Source organism: Otolemur garnettii, unplaced genomic scaffold (assembly GCF_000181295.1).
Source record: "Otolemur garnettii isolate 467f Iridium unplaced genomic scaffold, OtoGar3 scaffold00036, whole genome shotgun sequence".
Taxonomy (NCBI): Eukaryota; Metazoa; Chordata; class Mammalia; order Primates; family Galagidae; genus Otolemur; species Otolemur garnettii.
The window spans coordinates 13,388,816-13,402,272 of record NW_003852431.1 but is presented as its reverse complement, the minus strand read 5'-3'; the positions used below and the strand labels follow the sequence as shown (position 1 = coordinate 13,402,272).

General features: G+C 37.9%; 2 protein-coding genes across 2 annotated transcripts in view; one reads left to right on the top strand and one right to left on the bottom strand.

Moving 5' to 3' along the window:
- Positions 1-171, bottom strand: part of MZT1 (mitotic spindle organizing protein 1) — a 25,345-nt gene extending 25,174 nt beyond the window's left edge. The window contains exon 1 of the mRNA XM_003789729.3: positions 13-171. Coding sequence (XP_003789777.1) covers positions 13-91 — 79 coding nt within the window. The 5' untranslated portion in view covers positions 92-171. The remainder of the gene's footprint in view (positions 1-12) is intronic.
- A 1,201-nt stretch (positions 172-1,372) lies between these two features.
- The window catches only part of BORA (bora, aurora kinase A activator), a 35,288-nt gene continuing 23,203 nt past the window's right edge, over positions 1,373-13,457 (top strand). Inside the window, 5 exon segments of the mRNA XM_023513193.1 lie at positions 1,373-1,534; positions 2,560-2,666; positions 6,021-6,066; positions 8,992-9,106; positions 10,977-11,003. Coding sequence (XP_023368961.1) covers positions 1,382-1,534; positions 2,560-2,666; positions 6,021-6,066; positions 8,992-9,106; positions 10,977-11,003 — 448 coding nt within the window. The 5' untranslated portion in view covers positions 1,373-1,381.

The following is a 13,457-nucleotide window of genomic DNA, read 5'->3' as shown; positions in this document are numbered from 1 at the left end:
ACGGGTACTCACCGTCCATGGTCTCCCTCACGGCATTCAGATTGGCCGCGGCCGTCGCCGCCGCCGCCCCGGGGCCGCCGCTGCTCGCCATGGCGTTGGCCGGGGCAGGCGGGAGGAGGGCCTGACCCGGAACTGGAGCGCCTTCCTTTCTCCTGGGCAACCGCGCCGCGCGTCCCGCTCACGCCGGCAGGCTCCGCCCCTCGCGCTCGTCGCCGGCGTGCGGCTGCGTTGATTTGAATTTGGAGCCTCGTTTCTCTGCGCGGAATGTGGAGCGAGGAGTTGCCATTCGAATATCTTACGTGGCGTCTGTGCGATTGGCCGGTTCGCGGACAGCGATGCGGAGGGATTGGCCAGGCGCGCTCAAGCCCGGGGCGCTGGTTGGGCCGGCGCGGAAGCGGGGAGTTAAAGAGTCTGTGCCTACTGTGGAAGCCGGCTGGCACCTGGGAGCGCCCTGGAGTCGGTATTGGGGCGTCCTTTTTATACACTCGGGTAGGTACGGGCTTTGTCGTCCTTGGCCTTTCCTCCCCTCCTGTCTCGAGTTGGAAAGTTTGCTTTCCTTAGGTCTGCACCAGCCTGCCCTCTTGCAGCAGGGAAGTAGGTGCGGAAGAGACAGCCACCAACCAGGGGTGATGGTGGGAAGTTGTGGGGAGACACTTCCTCTGCTTTTTACCCAAGGAAGCCAGCTGCACCTCAGCCTTCCAGAATTGGATTCTTCTTCTTCTTCTTCCTTTCCCTAGTATGCATCCAGTCCATCCTTTGAATGCAGGCTCGCTTTCTATCCCAGAAGATCTTGGCGAAAAGGGAGTGTTTTAGGAAAGGCAACCAAAAGCGGTTCATTTCCTAGCCCCTGTCAGTCATACTTCTCTGACTAGGACCAACGTGCAAGAAGGGCGTAAGCGTCTTCGTCTCTTATCTGCTTGCTGCAAAGAATTGTTTAATAGCAACTATAGTTTGTTAGGGAATTGCTGGGATATCCAAAGGATGTTCATACAGTTTAAAGACGAGATAATGAATAAAAACTATAGATATAAGTCTTTTACTTGGAAAGGGATTTCTGCCTATGGTAACGTTTAGTAGTCCCCAAAGCAAGTCTGAACTCATTCATAGTTGACTGTTACTTATAAGCCGCTTAACTTTTCTGAACTCGTTAATTTCTGTAATGATATCACTGACACCTCTCCAGTTATTTGGAGGATCACTCCAGAAATGGATATGTGATACTTTTTTTGTGAACTAAAGTAGGTATCTTAGGTTTTGAATTAATTCTTTTTTTGTGAAACGTGTTTGCTGAATATATTTTAATTTCCAAAACGAATGTCTGTAGAACTTTGTAGTTTTAACATGCATACTTCTGATTTCTTTTTAGTTTTCTCTCTGTGCTATGGGAGATGTCAAAGAATCAAAAATGCAGATAACACCGGAAACTCCGGGAAGGATCCCTGTTTTAAATCCTTTTGAAAGTCCTAATGATTATTCTAATCTCCATGAGCAAACTCTTGCCAGTCCTTCTGTTTTTAAATCAACAAAATTACCAGTAAGTTATTCTAGTGTTTACAACTAATTTTAAATGTACATAACTACAAATAATTGGAATTATAAACATTTTTTTAACAAGGTCAAGGATAAATGACATATATACTAGTTGCAATGTGCTTTTTTAATTACAGTGTTTGTGATAACCTCATGATTGAGCAATAATAAGTTAGCTAGAAGTTTTTTTTTTTTTTAGTGTAGCATTTTTTTTTTACATTCAAGAGGTAACATCATAACTTCCTGCAATTGTGGGAGCTAAGTACTGTGGTTGATGATATATCAATATAAAAGAAGCTGCACCATCTAATCTGTTTTCATTGTTTAGCAAACATTGTTTGAATGTTGCTGTGTATCGGATAACATGCTAAGCACAGGGGTTAGACACCAAGCACAGGTTCGGATCATTAGGTACAAACCCTCAAGGAGGTTATACTCTCATGTAGGGGTCAGGAAACTTTTTCTGTCAGGGACCAGACACTAAGTTTTTAGGCTCTCCTGGTCACTTGATGGTTGTCACAGCTATTCACTTCTGCCTGTATCATAAGAGAAGCCATGGGCAATGTGTAAACAAATGAATGTATCCATGTTCCAGTAAAGCTTTATTTATGGATACTAAAATTCAAATTCCATGTAATTTTCACTTATCAAAAACTATTAATATTCTTTTGGGTTCGTTCAACCATTTAAAAAAACGTCAACACTATTTTCAGCTTGCCAGCATTTATAAAAAGAAGCCAGCCCCTACTTGGACACTTTAGACACATCTAAAGGAGCAATTTCAAAACAGTGTGAATGTGCTATCATGTTGATAGGAAAGGAAAGTGCTCTGTAGGAGACTAGGAAAGGCTAGCGGTAAAGTCAAATTATAAAATATAAACTTTAAAATATTATAACTATTCACATTATTTTTGAAGGTGACAATGGTTAGCGTTTTGCTATTTTAGTTTGCTTTTACTTATAAGCTCACTTTGTTTAATGGACTATTTTAGTTTGCTTTTACTTATAAGCTCACTTTGTTTCATTAAGACTCCAGGGCAATTTAGATGGTCTATTGATCAACTAGCTGTAATAAATCCTGTAGAAATAGATCCAGAAGATATTCATCGTCAAGCTTTATACTTAAGTCATTCTCGGTAAGTTTTCCTTTCTTGCACCTAAGTTAATAACATATCCTCAAATGAAGAAAGGTAGGAAATTCCAAATGTTGAATATTTTTATATGTACAGATACCATGGAGAAAAAAATTCTGATGCAGATTTTTGAATGAGTTCACAGGACTACATCCAGAAAGATTTCCTTGCTAACAGATGGAAATCTGGATAGGCTTCTTTTTCTTTTAGAGAGAACCTTCACCTTCTGCCATTTAAGGGACAGCTCTCCCTCCCAGCACTTGGTAGAAGGAAGGGCATTTTGAAATTTGTATCTTCTGCATGGTTGTGGCTTCTACCATTGACTTCTTTTGGTTTATTTTCTTACTAGTTTAGAGTAAAACAAAATGCTGTTTAGTTGCTATATTTGGGAAAACCTAAAACCCCCTTCACAAGTTAAGACATAGAATGCAAGGTTGTCCATTAGCAACAGAGAGTTTTTTAAGGCATCATCCAACTTTGACATAGTTCCCTTGGGGGATCTGAATTATAATTGCTAAAATTCTGCATAGTACCCAGTGCAGTCTTAACTTGTCAATGTCTTGTGTAGGTTTCAGGGCACTAATGTGCCTCAGATGTATGCTGTTTAATGATGCCTAATATAATCAGAACATGCATTTCTTGTGGAAAACAGACTTAGTTTTTGATAACAAACTATCAGGTGGTATTATTCTTTTATAGTTTTTGGTACTCTTTCATTTATATAGGCATTATAGTATTTTTTCTTTTCTTTTTTTTTTTTTGAGACAGAGCCTCAAGCTGAGCCCCTGGGTAGAGTGCCCTGGCTTCACTGCTCACAGCAACCTCCAACTCCTGGGCTCAAGCGAGTCTCCTGCCTCAGCCTCCCAAAAGCTGGGATTACAGGCACCCACCACAACGCCCAGCTATTTTTTGGTTGCAGCCATTATTATTGTTTGGCAAGCCTGTGCTGGATTCGAACCCGCCACATTAGGTGTATGTGGCTGGTGCCTTAGCCGCTTGAGCCACAGGCACCAAGCCTATTTTTTCATATTTAAAAAAAATCAAATACATGGTATAACCAGCTTTTAATTTTCTGTCTTAAGGTAGATGTATTGTTGGTCCAAACAAAGGATGATCCTTTTCCTTTCGACTTTATAATTTAGACACAAAAATGCACACATGTTGAGATGTTCTTACAAATACTTACCTGGCTTTTTTTCCTCTTTTCTTTCTCTTTGCCTGGTAACTTGATGACCATTCACTCAATGATTGTCCATTCAAAGGGTTGTAGGAAGTAAATGAGCACAAAGCACAAAAGAATTTTAACTTAAATAATACTTTAGAAAGAGAAGCTGAAAATATCAAAAAACAAATGAGTCACAGTTAATGACTAATATTTTTTGTTTCACGTCGATTGTGCTTAAAATTATTTTGTCTCTTTTCTTGACAAAATATATTGACTCCTGGACAGTTATTGTATCTTACGGATGGAGAGATATATATTGAGTACAGTGAGGCAGGGGGAGAAACACTGACGAGAAATGCAGGATATTATTCCTGCCTTCAATATGAGTAGGACAAAGTTGTAGCACAATGTTTCTGTACCTGTTGATAAATTACGTATTGTCCATATAGGTTTACAAAAATAATCTTGCTGTATTGCAATAGAAAGATTTGTAATATAAAAGGAAAGTATGGTGAAATATCCTAATTTTAATCTAATTTACTAATGTAATTGAATGAATGGTTAAGGCTTCTATCAATAATAGCATAGTACGTTGATTCATCCTTAGAAAGAAGCAATGGCTTTCAGTATCTGTCTCTTCTTACCTAACCAGAGCTCTTATATCAGTTCTTCTTATCCTTTCTATGCCACTGTCCACAGAAAATGGTACCTGTAAGGCATATGCATGGTATAAACAAATGAGTCTTGTCCACATAGGAGGTGATCACTCCTAAAGGTCTCCTTCTCCGCCCTGCAAAGGATCAGCATTGAGTGCACACCTGCTACCTGTGTGCAGTGGGATGCTGGTCGGGATACTCTGCTCTTTATGACTTCTTAGAACTTCTTTAATCTGGCTCTATAATATTTAGCCCCCTTGATTTTTACAGTTTCCAGCAATCACCAGAATATTTCTGGTTCCTAAAGAGTCCTGATGAAGTAGCAAAAAGTTTCTGAATGTGGTAATGGAAGTTCAGAGCTTAATTCAGATGCTAATGTTACTGTGCTGTGTCATTTTGACCTGGTCATGACCATGATAAGATGCTGAGAACTGAGTTATTACCCTCGAAATGGCTGTTGTTCAAGCTGGGATGTGTGATCATCACTGTAGTTTATTTTCTTACACATGTAATTCCCCCACTTGAGAATTTCTAAGATGTGTGCATTCTCACAAAAGCTTTGTTAAGCTGTGAACAAACACATACCTGAAAAATTTCTGAAAGAAAATCATTTGAAATTGTTGTAAAAAAGTGTCTTACCCATTTGTTGATGGAAAGCAAATATTCTTTTCTGGACTAGAATAAAGAAGTGGTCCTGTAAGGGTAACTGGTGAGTCCCTTGCAAGTACATGCCTTCTGCTTGATATTCCACATTTCATATTAAATCTTATAACTGAGAAATTTGTGTTGTTATAATTGCATATTGTATCAAAGTGAAAAAAATAGTTTATTTGGAGAAAATTTTATATTGTTGATGTTTTATTTCAGAATTAATGCTTTTTGCCTTTTCAGAACCATAAGGACGATAGTTTCTTCTATTTTAGAGTAAGAATTGATTCTAAAATTATTGCTGTGATTAAAGAGTCAGAATTTGGGTAGTTCTTAGATACTTGTTGAAGGAAGTACAGTAGAACCTCTGTAAGTTGACCACCCAAGGGACTGTCATAGACTGGTCAATGTATGGAGGTGGTCAACATAGGAACTAGGCCTACTGTACTGATACACACATGTGGTGCATGTCCAGTATATAAAAATTAGGTCGCCATAAGGAGGTGGTTAGTGTAGGGAGGTGGTCAGCTATGGTGGCTCTACTGTACTTCTTAATTTGTGTTGATTAAAGGACAGAGTTTATTCAGATTACTTTTATGTTGTTAATAGCAATTTAAAAATTATATCAATGTAAATTTTTAAAGAGAAAGTATTATTCCATTCAAGCTTTCAATGGAAAGAGGGAGGAAGGCCTAATAGTGAAATGCAGAATTTCAGAATACTACCGTTTGCTAAATGTTATTAAGATACCAGTTTTTATTTTAAAGTCGAGCTTACCCTTTGACAGTTTTCAACAGAGGGAAATTATTTCTTTGAAAGGTTATTATTTTAAATGTTCAATAAGCTTAAGTAATGGCATGGTTATTTTTCTTCTTTATTTCTATATAGAATAGATAAAGATGTGGAAGACAAAAGACAAAAAGCCATTGAAGAGGTAACTTAAAATTGTTACTGATCATTAAGCCAAGTAAGATTCAATTCTGCGTGCATGTCACCTCTTTTAGGAAGACTTTGCAAATCTTTCACTATCTCAGCTCCCCACCAGACCTCCCCTGCTGCCAGCTATGTAAGCATCCTTCTGTGTTTTCCTAAGACCAATGATTTTGAGCTCTCCCTCTCCCTCTCATAGTATTTACGAACTGTTACAATCATCACTATAGCGTTTCTCTCCCCTAGATTGAATTATTTTGTGGCCAATACTGTGCTCATTCATCTTTTTATTCTCAGGGCCTGGCACAATTTTTCTTCTTCATTTCTGCAGAATATTGATTAGCACACACTTCTGTTTCCGGTTGGAATTTATAGAGGAAGCTGAATATTTTTAGGCCTTCATAATCTAGATTATCATTGATAATGGTTTTTCCTTTTCTTCTTAAGATTTTGGGTTTTTAAGACATGGAATATATTTCATGAAATAAAATGTTTACCACTTGGCTCGGTGCCTGTAGCTCAAGCGGTTAAGGTGCCAGCCACATACGCTAGAGCTGGCAGGTTTGAATCTAGCCCGAGCCTGCCACACAACAATGACAGCTATAATCAAAAAATAGCCAGGCGTTGTGGCGGGCACCTGTAGTCCCAACTACTTGGGAGGCTGAGGCAAGAGACTCACTTGAACCCAGGAGTTGGAGGTTGCTGTGAGCTGTGACGCGATGGCACTCCACCCGGGGCTATAGCTTGAGGCTCTGTCTCAAAAAAAAAAATGTGTACCACTATTCAGAAAATGTGTATTATAAATGTAGAGTTTTAAAAATAAACTAAGTTTTTCACTTTTTGCTTTTTTTGCTGAACTCCCTTTCTTAGAGTGTAAGAGGTGTCTGTTTCTTTCCTCGGAAAGTCTTTATGTCTAGCAACATTTCTGACTTTTCTCTTTCTCCCTGCATAGTCTCCTCAACCTACCTCCATTCCTTTACTGAACTTGGCTCTCTAAATCCCAAAAGATTTCCGCTCTGGCAAGTTCAGAGATCAGGCCATGCCTGGGCTTCTCCTGCACTTTTTCTTAGTGTAAGGGTTGTTTCCTTGGCCTGTTTTTTAGAATGCAATTTCATATATTTACTTCTGTCCAATATTACCTACTTCTTTAATTTTACAATTTCTTGATTTTCATTCTGAACTTGGTGCTTCGCCAGCTGTATATTCTCAGACTCTTTGCAAATTCCTGACATTTTGAAAAATACACTCTCTTTTAGAATTCTCATCCTGAAGGTGTAAGTCGGCAAGTAATGAAGTCAGAGTAAAGATTAGGGCCAACATATCAGAAACAAATTAAATTTTTTAAATATGTATTTTTGAAAATACAATAAATACCTAGATATGGTAAATATAATTCAAATACAAAGAAAAATATGAAAAGGAAAAGACAGGCCTCTTCCCTCCCGCCTCCACTTCTTAAAAGGCAACTGCTATAATAATTCTTATATATACTTCAGATTATTTTGTGTTTAATAACACATATACTTTAAATATTACATTTTGGACAAGTAGGATTATCATTTTCATGCTATTTTGCATCGTGATTTTTTGCTAAATAATTTTTCTTAGATTTTTTATAATAAGCATATATAAGTTGTGTTCATTATTTTCTCTCACAAATAAAGCAGGGTGCTGCAGTAATTTGTACATATATCTATGTTCTTGAAATGGATTTACTAAGTCAGAAGCATTGTGAATTTTTAGTTTTGGGTAGATTTCACCAGATTGCCCTTATAAAAGGCATTACTAATTTACACTCCTGGTTATATTCTTATACTGTCTGTTTTTTCACATCTCCAGTACTAATTATTATCAAAATTAATTTTGGCTCCTCTAACTTTAAAATGACATCTTGTTATTTTGGATTTATATTTTTTAAAATGACATCTTGTTATTTTGGATTTATTTTTTTTACCTTCAAGTGAACTTATTTATAACTTCTTAAGGTTATCAGTCCATTTCATTTCTTTTTTTTTTTCCTTTGAATTCCTGTATCATAATCTGACTCCTCCTTTTTTTATCTTTTCCTCATATTCATAGTAGTTTGGTTAAGGCGATTTATCTGTTATGTGTGTAGTCAAATGTAAAGAAGATCTTTTGAGTTACTCCCATAGGGAAGGGAAAAAATACTGTCTGATGAATGAAAGAGGATAGAAATATATCCAAGTGCCCGATCTGCATTTGAGTATACTGGCCAGTGGTGTGCTGATAAATGTTTAATAGCTGGCCCTCTGCTCATGGAAAATGTGCTTTTTATAGTGATTGCTGCTATCCATAGAACGAATACTCTAACCATGTCATATTTTAAGCTATTGATGTGACATTGCTAAGTGGGAAAAGAACAGTGGTGCATCATTATTATATGGGATAATTTTACCATGTGGATAAAACAATACTGTTAACTTCAAGAGTGTAGATGTTGGTAAATGTGGTAAAATAATTAGCAAATGATGAGTTTTGAAAATTCGTTACCTTTATTTTTAATGTAATTTATTTAATTGTACATTTTCTTAATTTTATTTTTAATACTGGCTTTTTTTAGCAACTGGTGCCCAAAATTCCTAAAAATACAATAATTAGATTTTGAGGCCCAGTGCAACCCAGCCATCTCCAGAGCGTGATTCACACTGGCTAACTTGCATACATCTATCTCCATTTATTCCTTCCCTCTTAACCTTAACCCTTCCTGTTATCACACCCCTCAAAAATAGTTTCTAAATACTTTAAATTTCTTCCATTTCACTTTGGGTCCTTTATACTTTCAGGTACTACAAATTTAAAATATAAAGTTCAGTATGGCACGTATTTATTGTTTCTGTGAAAGCAACACAGGTACCTTCTCATATGTGGAGGGAAGTTTTGCCTAATCATCTGACTTTAATTTTCCTAGTTTTTCACTAAAGATGTCATCGTACCTTCTCCTTGGACTGAACATGAGGGAAAACAGCTTTCAGAGTATCATCCCAGTAAATGTGAGTGTACTAAAAGCCATGTGAATGAAAATCGTAAAAATCAGTGAATGTAAAAGAACGTACAGTCAAGTGTCAGTTTATCTATTTTTGGTAAGGAGCTTGCTTGAAATTAAATTTTATGATAACAGTTCAAAATTTGCCTAAGATATGCTGAATTTTTGGTTTTGGCTGTTCTATTCTGAATTTAACTTTTTCATCATGACTGTATGTTAATAGCAGTCCTATATATGAAAGAGGATTGATAGATGAGGAAATAGTTGGTGTTGAATATAGAGCTCAGCTGTCAATGACTTTAACAGTGTTTTGAAGGTTAATACTTTAAATAAAATCATTAAGTTGCTTTGCTTTCTGCTAATTTGATGATTTCTCATAAAGGGTAGAGGAAGGATGGAGAAATTATATGACCCCTGGGACAGTGGTCATCTGCAAAATTAATAAGGAAATTAAAGGGCAGGCAGTGGATGTCTTGTATTTGCTCTCAGTGCCCTTTGGTTTATGAGACAGTGTTTAAATATCACTTGTATATATGTATCCATCATTACAGTGGGATTATCCACTTTTCTATGTAGCATACTTTATGCTTTCAGTATACAGAGAATATTTGTTCCATTCTTTATCAAAAACACAGCGAAATAACACAATAGTGCTAAGTGCTCTCAGTAATTCCTTCAACAACTTGTATGAGATAGGTGCAATTGTTGGCCCCATTTTGTAAGTGAGAAGACCTCCTTTTAGAAAGATTAAAGTACCTTTCCAGGGTGACAGAGTTAGAAAAGTGATAGAACATGGATTCAAAATTAGGCATTCTCCCATCAGATTCTGTATTCTTAACCATTATAAACTGACGGCAGCATGCAATAGTGGATGGAGATCTAAATTGTAAACCTCCTGCTACTGTAAACCAGAGAGATGACTGTGATAAGATTTTTCAATCTCATTGAACCTCAGTTTTTTTATTTATGAAATAACAGAATCAAAATAGAGATTTTTCTATTTAACATCCCTCCCAGTTTAAAGATTCTGTGTCCGAGGTGACAAGTTCATAGACACTAGGGTTTGTTTGTTTGTTTGTTTTTATTTTTATTGTTGGGGATTCGTTGAGGGTACAAGAAACCAGGTTACACTGATTGCATTTGTTAGGTAAAGTCCCTCTTACAATTGAGACACTAGTTTTTTTCTTCCAAATTCCCTACTGTTGGATTTTTTAACAGATGAATCCACCTTCTTATGTCATCCCTATTATAACATTAAGTATTCAAAGTATCCTGTTTTAATTGAAGTGATGTAGGGTCAGAAAGATACAAAAAATAGTGTAGACTCTTAGAAAATCAAGTCCATGGTGACAGCTCAGTGGTTAACAGGATGGGCTCCAGAACTCTGCTACATAATACAGTGTTGGGAGACAATTCTCCATAGGTCTTGTGTTTCTGCACATCTTCGGAGGAGTAGCATGGACAGGTTTTCTGCCAATCTTTTCAAGAATATTTGTACTATGAGCATCCTTGGAATATATAGCATGTCCTATCAGAGAAGAGGGTGAGTTTGTTTTGCTATCCAGTGTAAAAAAGATGATGGCTCTCTCTGGAGAAGATTTGTTTGCAGTCTATTATAAAAGAATGAGATTTCCTAAGCTTGGGATTCATCAGCTGTGATGAAAACCCACCGTATATGTACCATCTACCTCGGTGTTTTAGTTTAGGGTCTTTAAGGTAGAGAGCACTCCTCCAATGATCAGGAGACACTCAAGATGGAAAGGTTTTACTATTTACAAGTCCTGGGGGATATACAGCATGCTTAGAGGCCACATACATGAAAGTCAAGGAGAGAGAGAAAGGGACCTGTGAGTCCAGGGCATTATCCAGATAGGTTTCCTTTGGGGAGTGGAGGGTTTAATTAAATTAAGTGGTCATGCATTCCAGGAGGTCATGCAGTGACTGAGAGGTGGTCATTCTGCATATCTGCATAGTCTTTGTGGGATGTGTAAGTCAGCAAGACCATTGGGTAGACCGTAGGTAGGTAGCTACCCCATAGGGAAGTGGCTACCATAGGAACTTGCATAGGTCAGATATCTGTATTGACCATTAAGGTGTACAACTGGAAACTGTGTCAGGGATTACTGAGCCCTGCATTTGGTATGAAAAAAATTTGGCTTATATTCAAAATTAGAAAAATTCACTGTGCCAGGCTGTAACTTGGGGACAAAGGGAACTAATAGGAACATTAAGTTTATGCTGCCCACTGTGCTGAGAATAATGAAGTCCTTTATCTTTCCCAAAAGCTTCATGTCTACAGCCAGCAACCCTGAAACTTTGATGTTAACTTGTTAACTGGCAAGTAGGGTAAAATCTTAGATTCTTCATAGTTCTTGATCTGTGGTAGCTATTGGCCATGTGTGACTACTTGAGTTTAAAAATTAAAATTAGTGGTGGCTCATGCCTGCAATCCTAGCACAATGGGAGGCTAAGGTGGGTGTGTTGCCTGAGTTCACAAGTTCAAAACCAGCCTGAGCAAGTGCAAGACCCCATCTCTTCTAAAAATGAAAAACTGAGGCAAGAGGATCTCTTGAGCCCCAAAGTTTGAGGTTGATATGAGCTATGGTGCCATGGCGCTCCACCTAGGGCAAAAAAGTGAGATTCTGTCTCACAAATAAAGAAATAAAAATTAAAAGTTGAGTTCCCTATTCACACTATTCATATTTCAGGTGCTCAATAGCAACCATCTTGGGTAATGTAGATATAGAATGTTCCATCATCATGGAGAAAGTTCTGCTGGTGGACAATACTTCCTTAGGGCTAAGGTTGGCAGCCTTTATCTGTAAAGGACCCAAAATTAAATATTTAAACTTTGTAGAGCTCACAGTCTCTGTCACAACTACACAGCTCTTCTGCTGTACCACAAAAGCAGCTACTGATGATATTGTAAAGAGTGAGTGGGGTGTGCTCCAGTAAGGCTTGGTTTACAAAAGTAGGAGACAGGCCAGATTTGTGCGATGGGCCATAGTTTGCTGACCCTTACCGTAGAGTAATAATAGTGTCTGGGTTTGAAATGTACCTAGTGAAGCTCACTAGCAGTGTCACTTTAGGAGAGTTACTTGGCTTTCCTGTGCCTCTGTTTTTCTTAATGTATAAAATGATGGTTCTCGTGGCCCCTGTAAGATCATGTACCTAGCACATGGTAAGTGCTCACTATTCTTTACCTAAAGATTAACAAAAATAGGTGATGAATAGTGGAGAAAAGTGGTTTTGTTTGTACATGTTAGCTTGTGCTGTTACTTTTTACTGTTATAAATATTTATGCATCAAGGTGCCTCAGTTCATGTTCTCATGTTTCATTTGTGGACTTGAATGAGAATTTCCTTGGAATAGATACACAGGTGAAGGATTTCTGAATTTAAGGTGTATGTTTACCTGATTTGACTATACAGTGCTAAATGCTCTCCAGAATGTCTGTACAGTCTGCGCAGCCACCAACAGTGGTAAGGGTTCCTGTGCCCCAGCATCCCTACCAACTCTTAGCATTATTCAGCAAATGGTTATTTTAATCTTCACTTTCTCTTCTTCGTTGCAGAACCTTTGTAAGTTGACCTCCCAAGGGGCTGTAACAGACTGTTAGCATAACAGCAGTGGTCAACATAAGGAATTTCTATTGAGCACATGTGGTGTATGTCCAGTCTATAAAAATTAGGGCAACTTAAGGAGGTGGTCAATGTAGGGAGGTGGTCAGCTTTGGAGGTTCTACTGTACTAATGGCTTTTTTAATTTCCTCTCCAGGAAAATGCCTGTTATTAATTCATGGGTCATATTCCTATTGCAGTTGCTATCCTTTTATTTTTCTCTGTTAATTCCTAAGATACCTTACATATTGTAGTGATACTGGTTTTAAAGATTTCAAATATCATTTCTTGGCTTGGCACCTGTAGCACAGTGGTTACAGCGCCAACCACACCTACCAAGGCTGGTGGGTTTGAACCTGGCCCAGGCCAGCTAAACAACAATGACAACTGCAGCAAAAAATAGCCAGGTGTTGTGGCAAGTGCCTATAGTCACAGCTACTTGGGAGGCTGAGGCAAAAGAATTGCTTAAGGCCAAGAGTTTGAGGTTGCTGTGAGCTGTGATGCCACAGCACTCTACCGAGGGTGACGTAGTGAAACTCTGTCTCACAAAAACAAGTATCATTTCTCATTCTGTAATATGTATGTTTGTTCTTGATGTCCTTGGATGCATAGAAATTCCTATTTTGATGTAAGCAGATCCATCAGTTTTTTCTTCATTTCATTATGGTCTTAAACTTGTTTAAGAACTTCTTTCAGGGGAAACAAGAAAGCACTTGTAATAGGCTGAAAAGTGTTCTGACAGTGTTGTGAAGAGATGTCAGGTCTTGACTC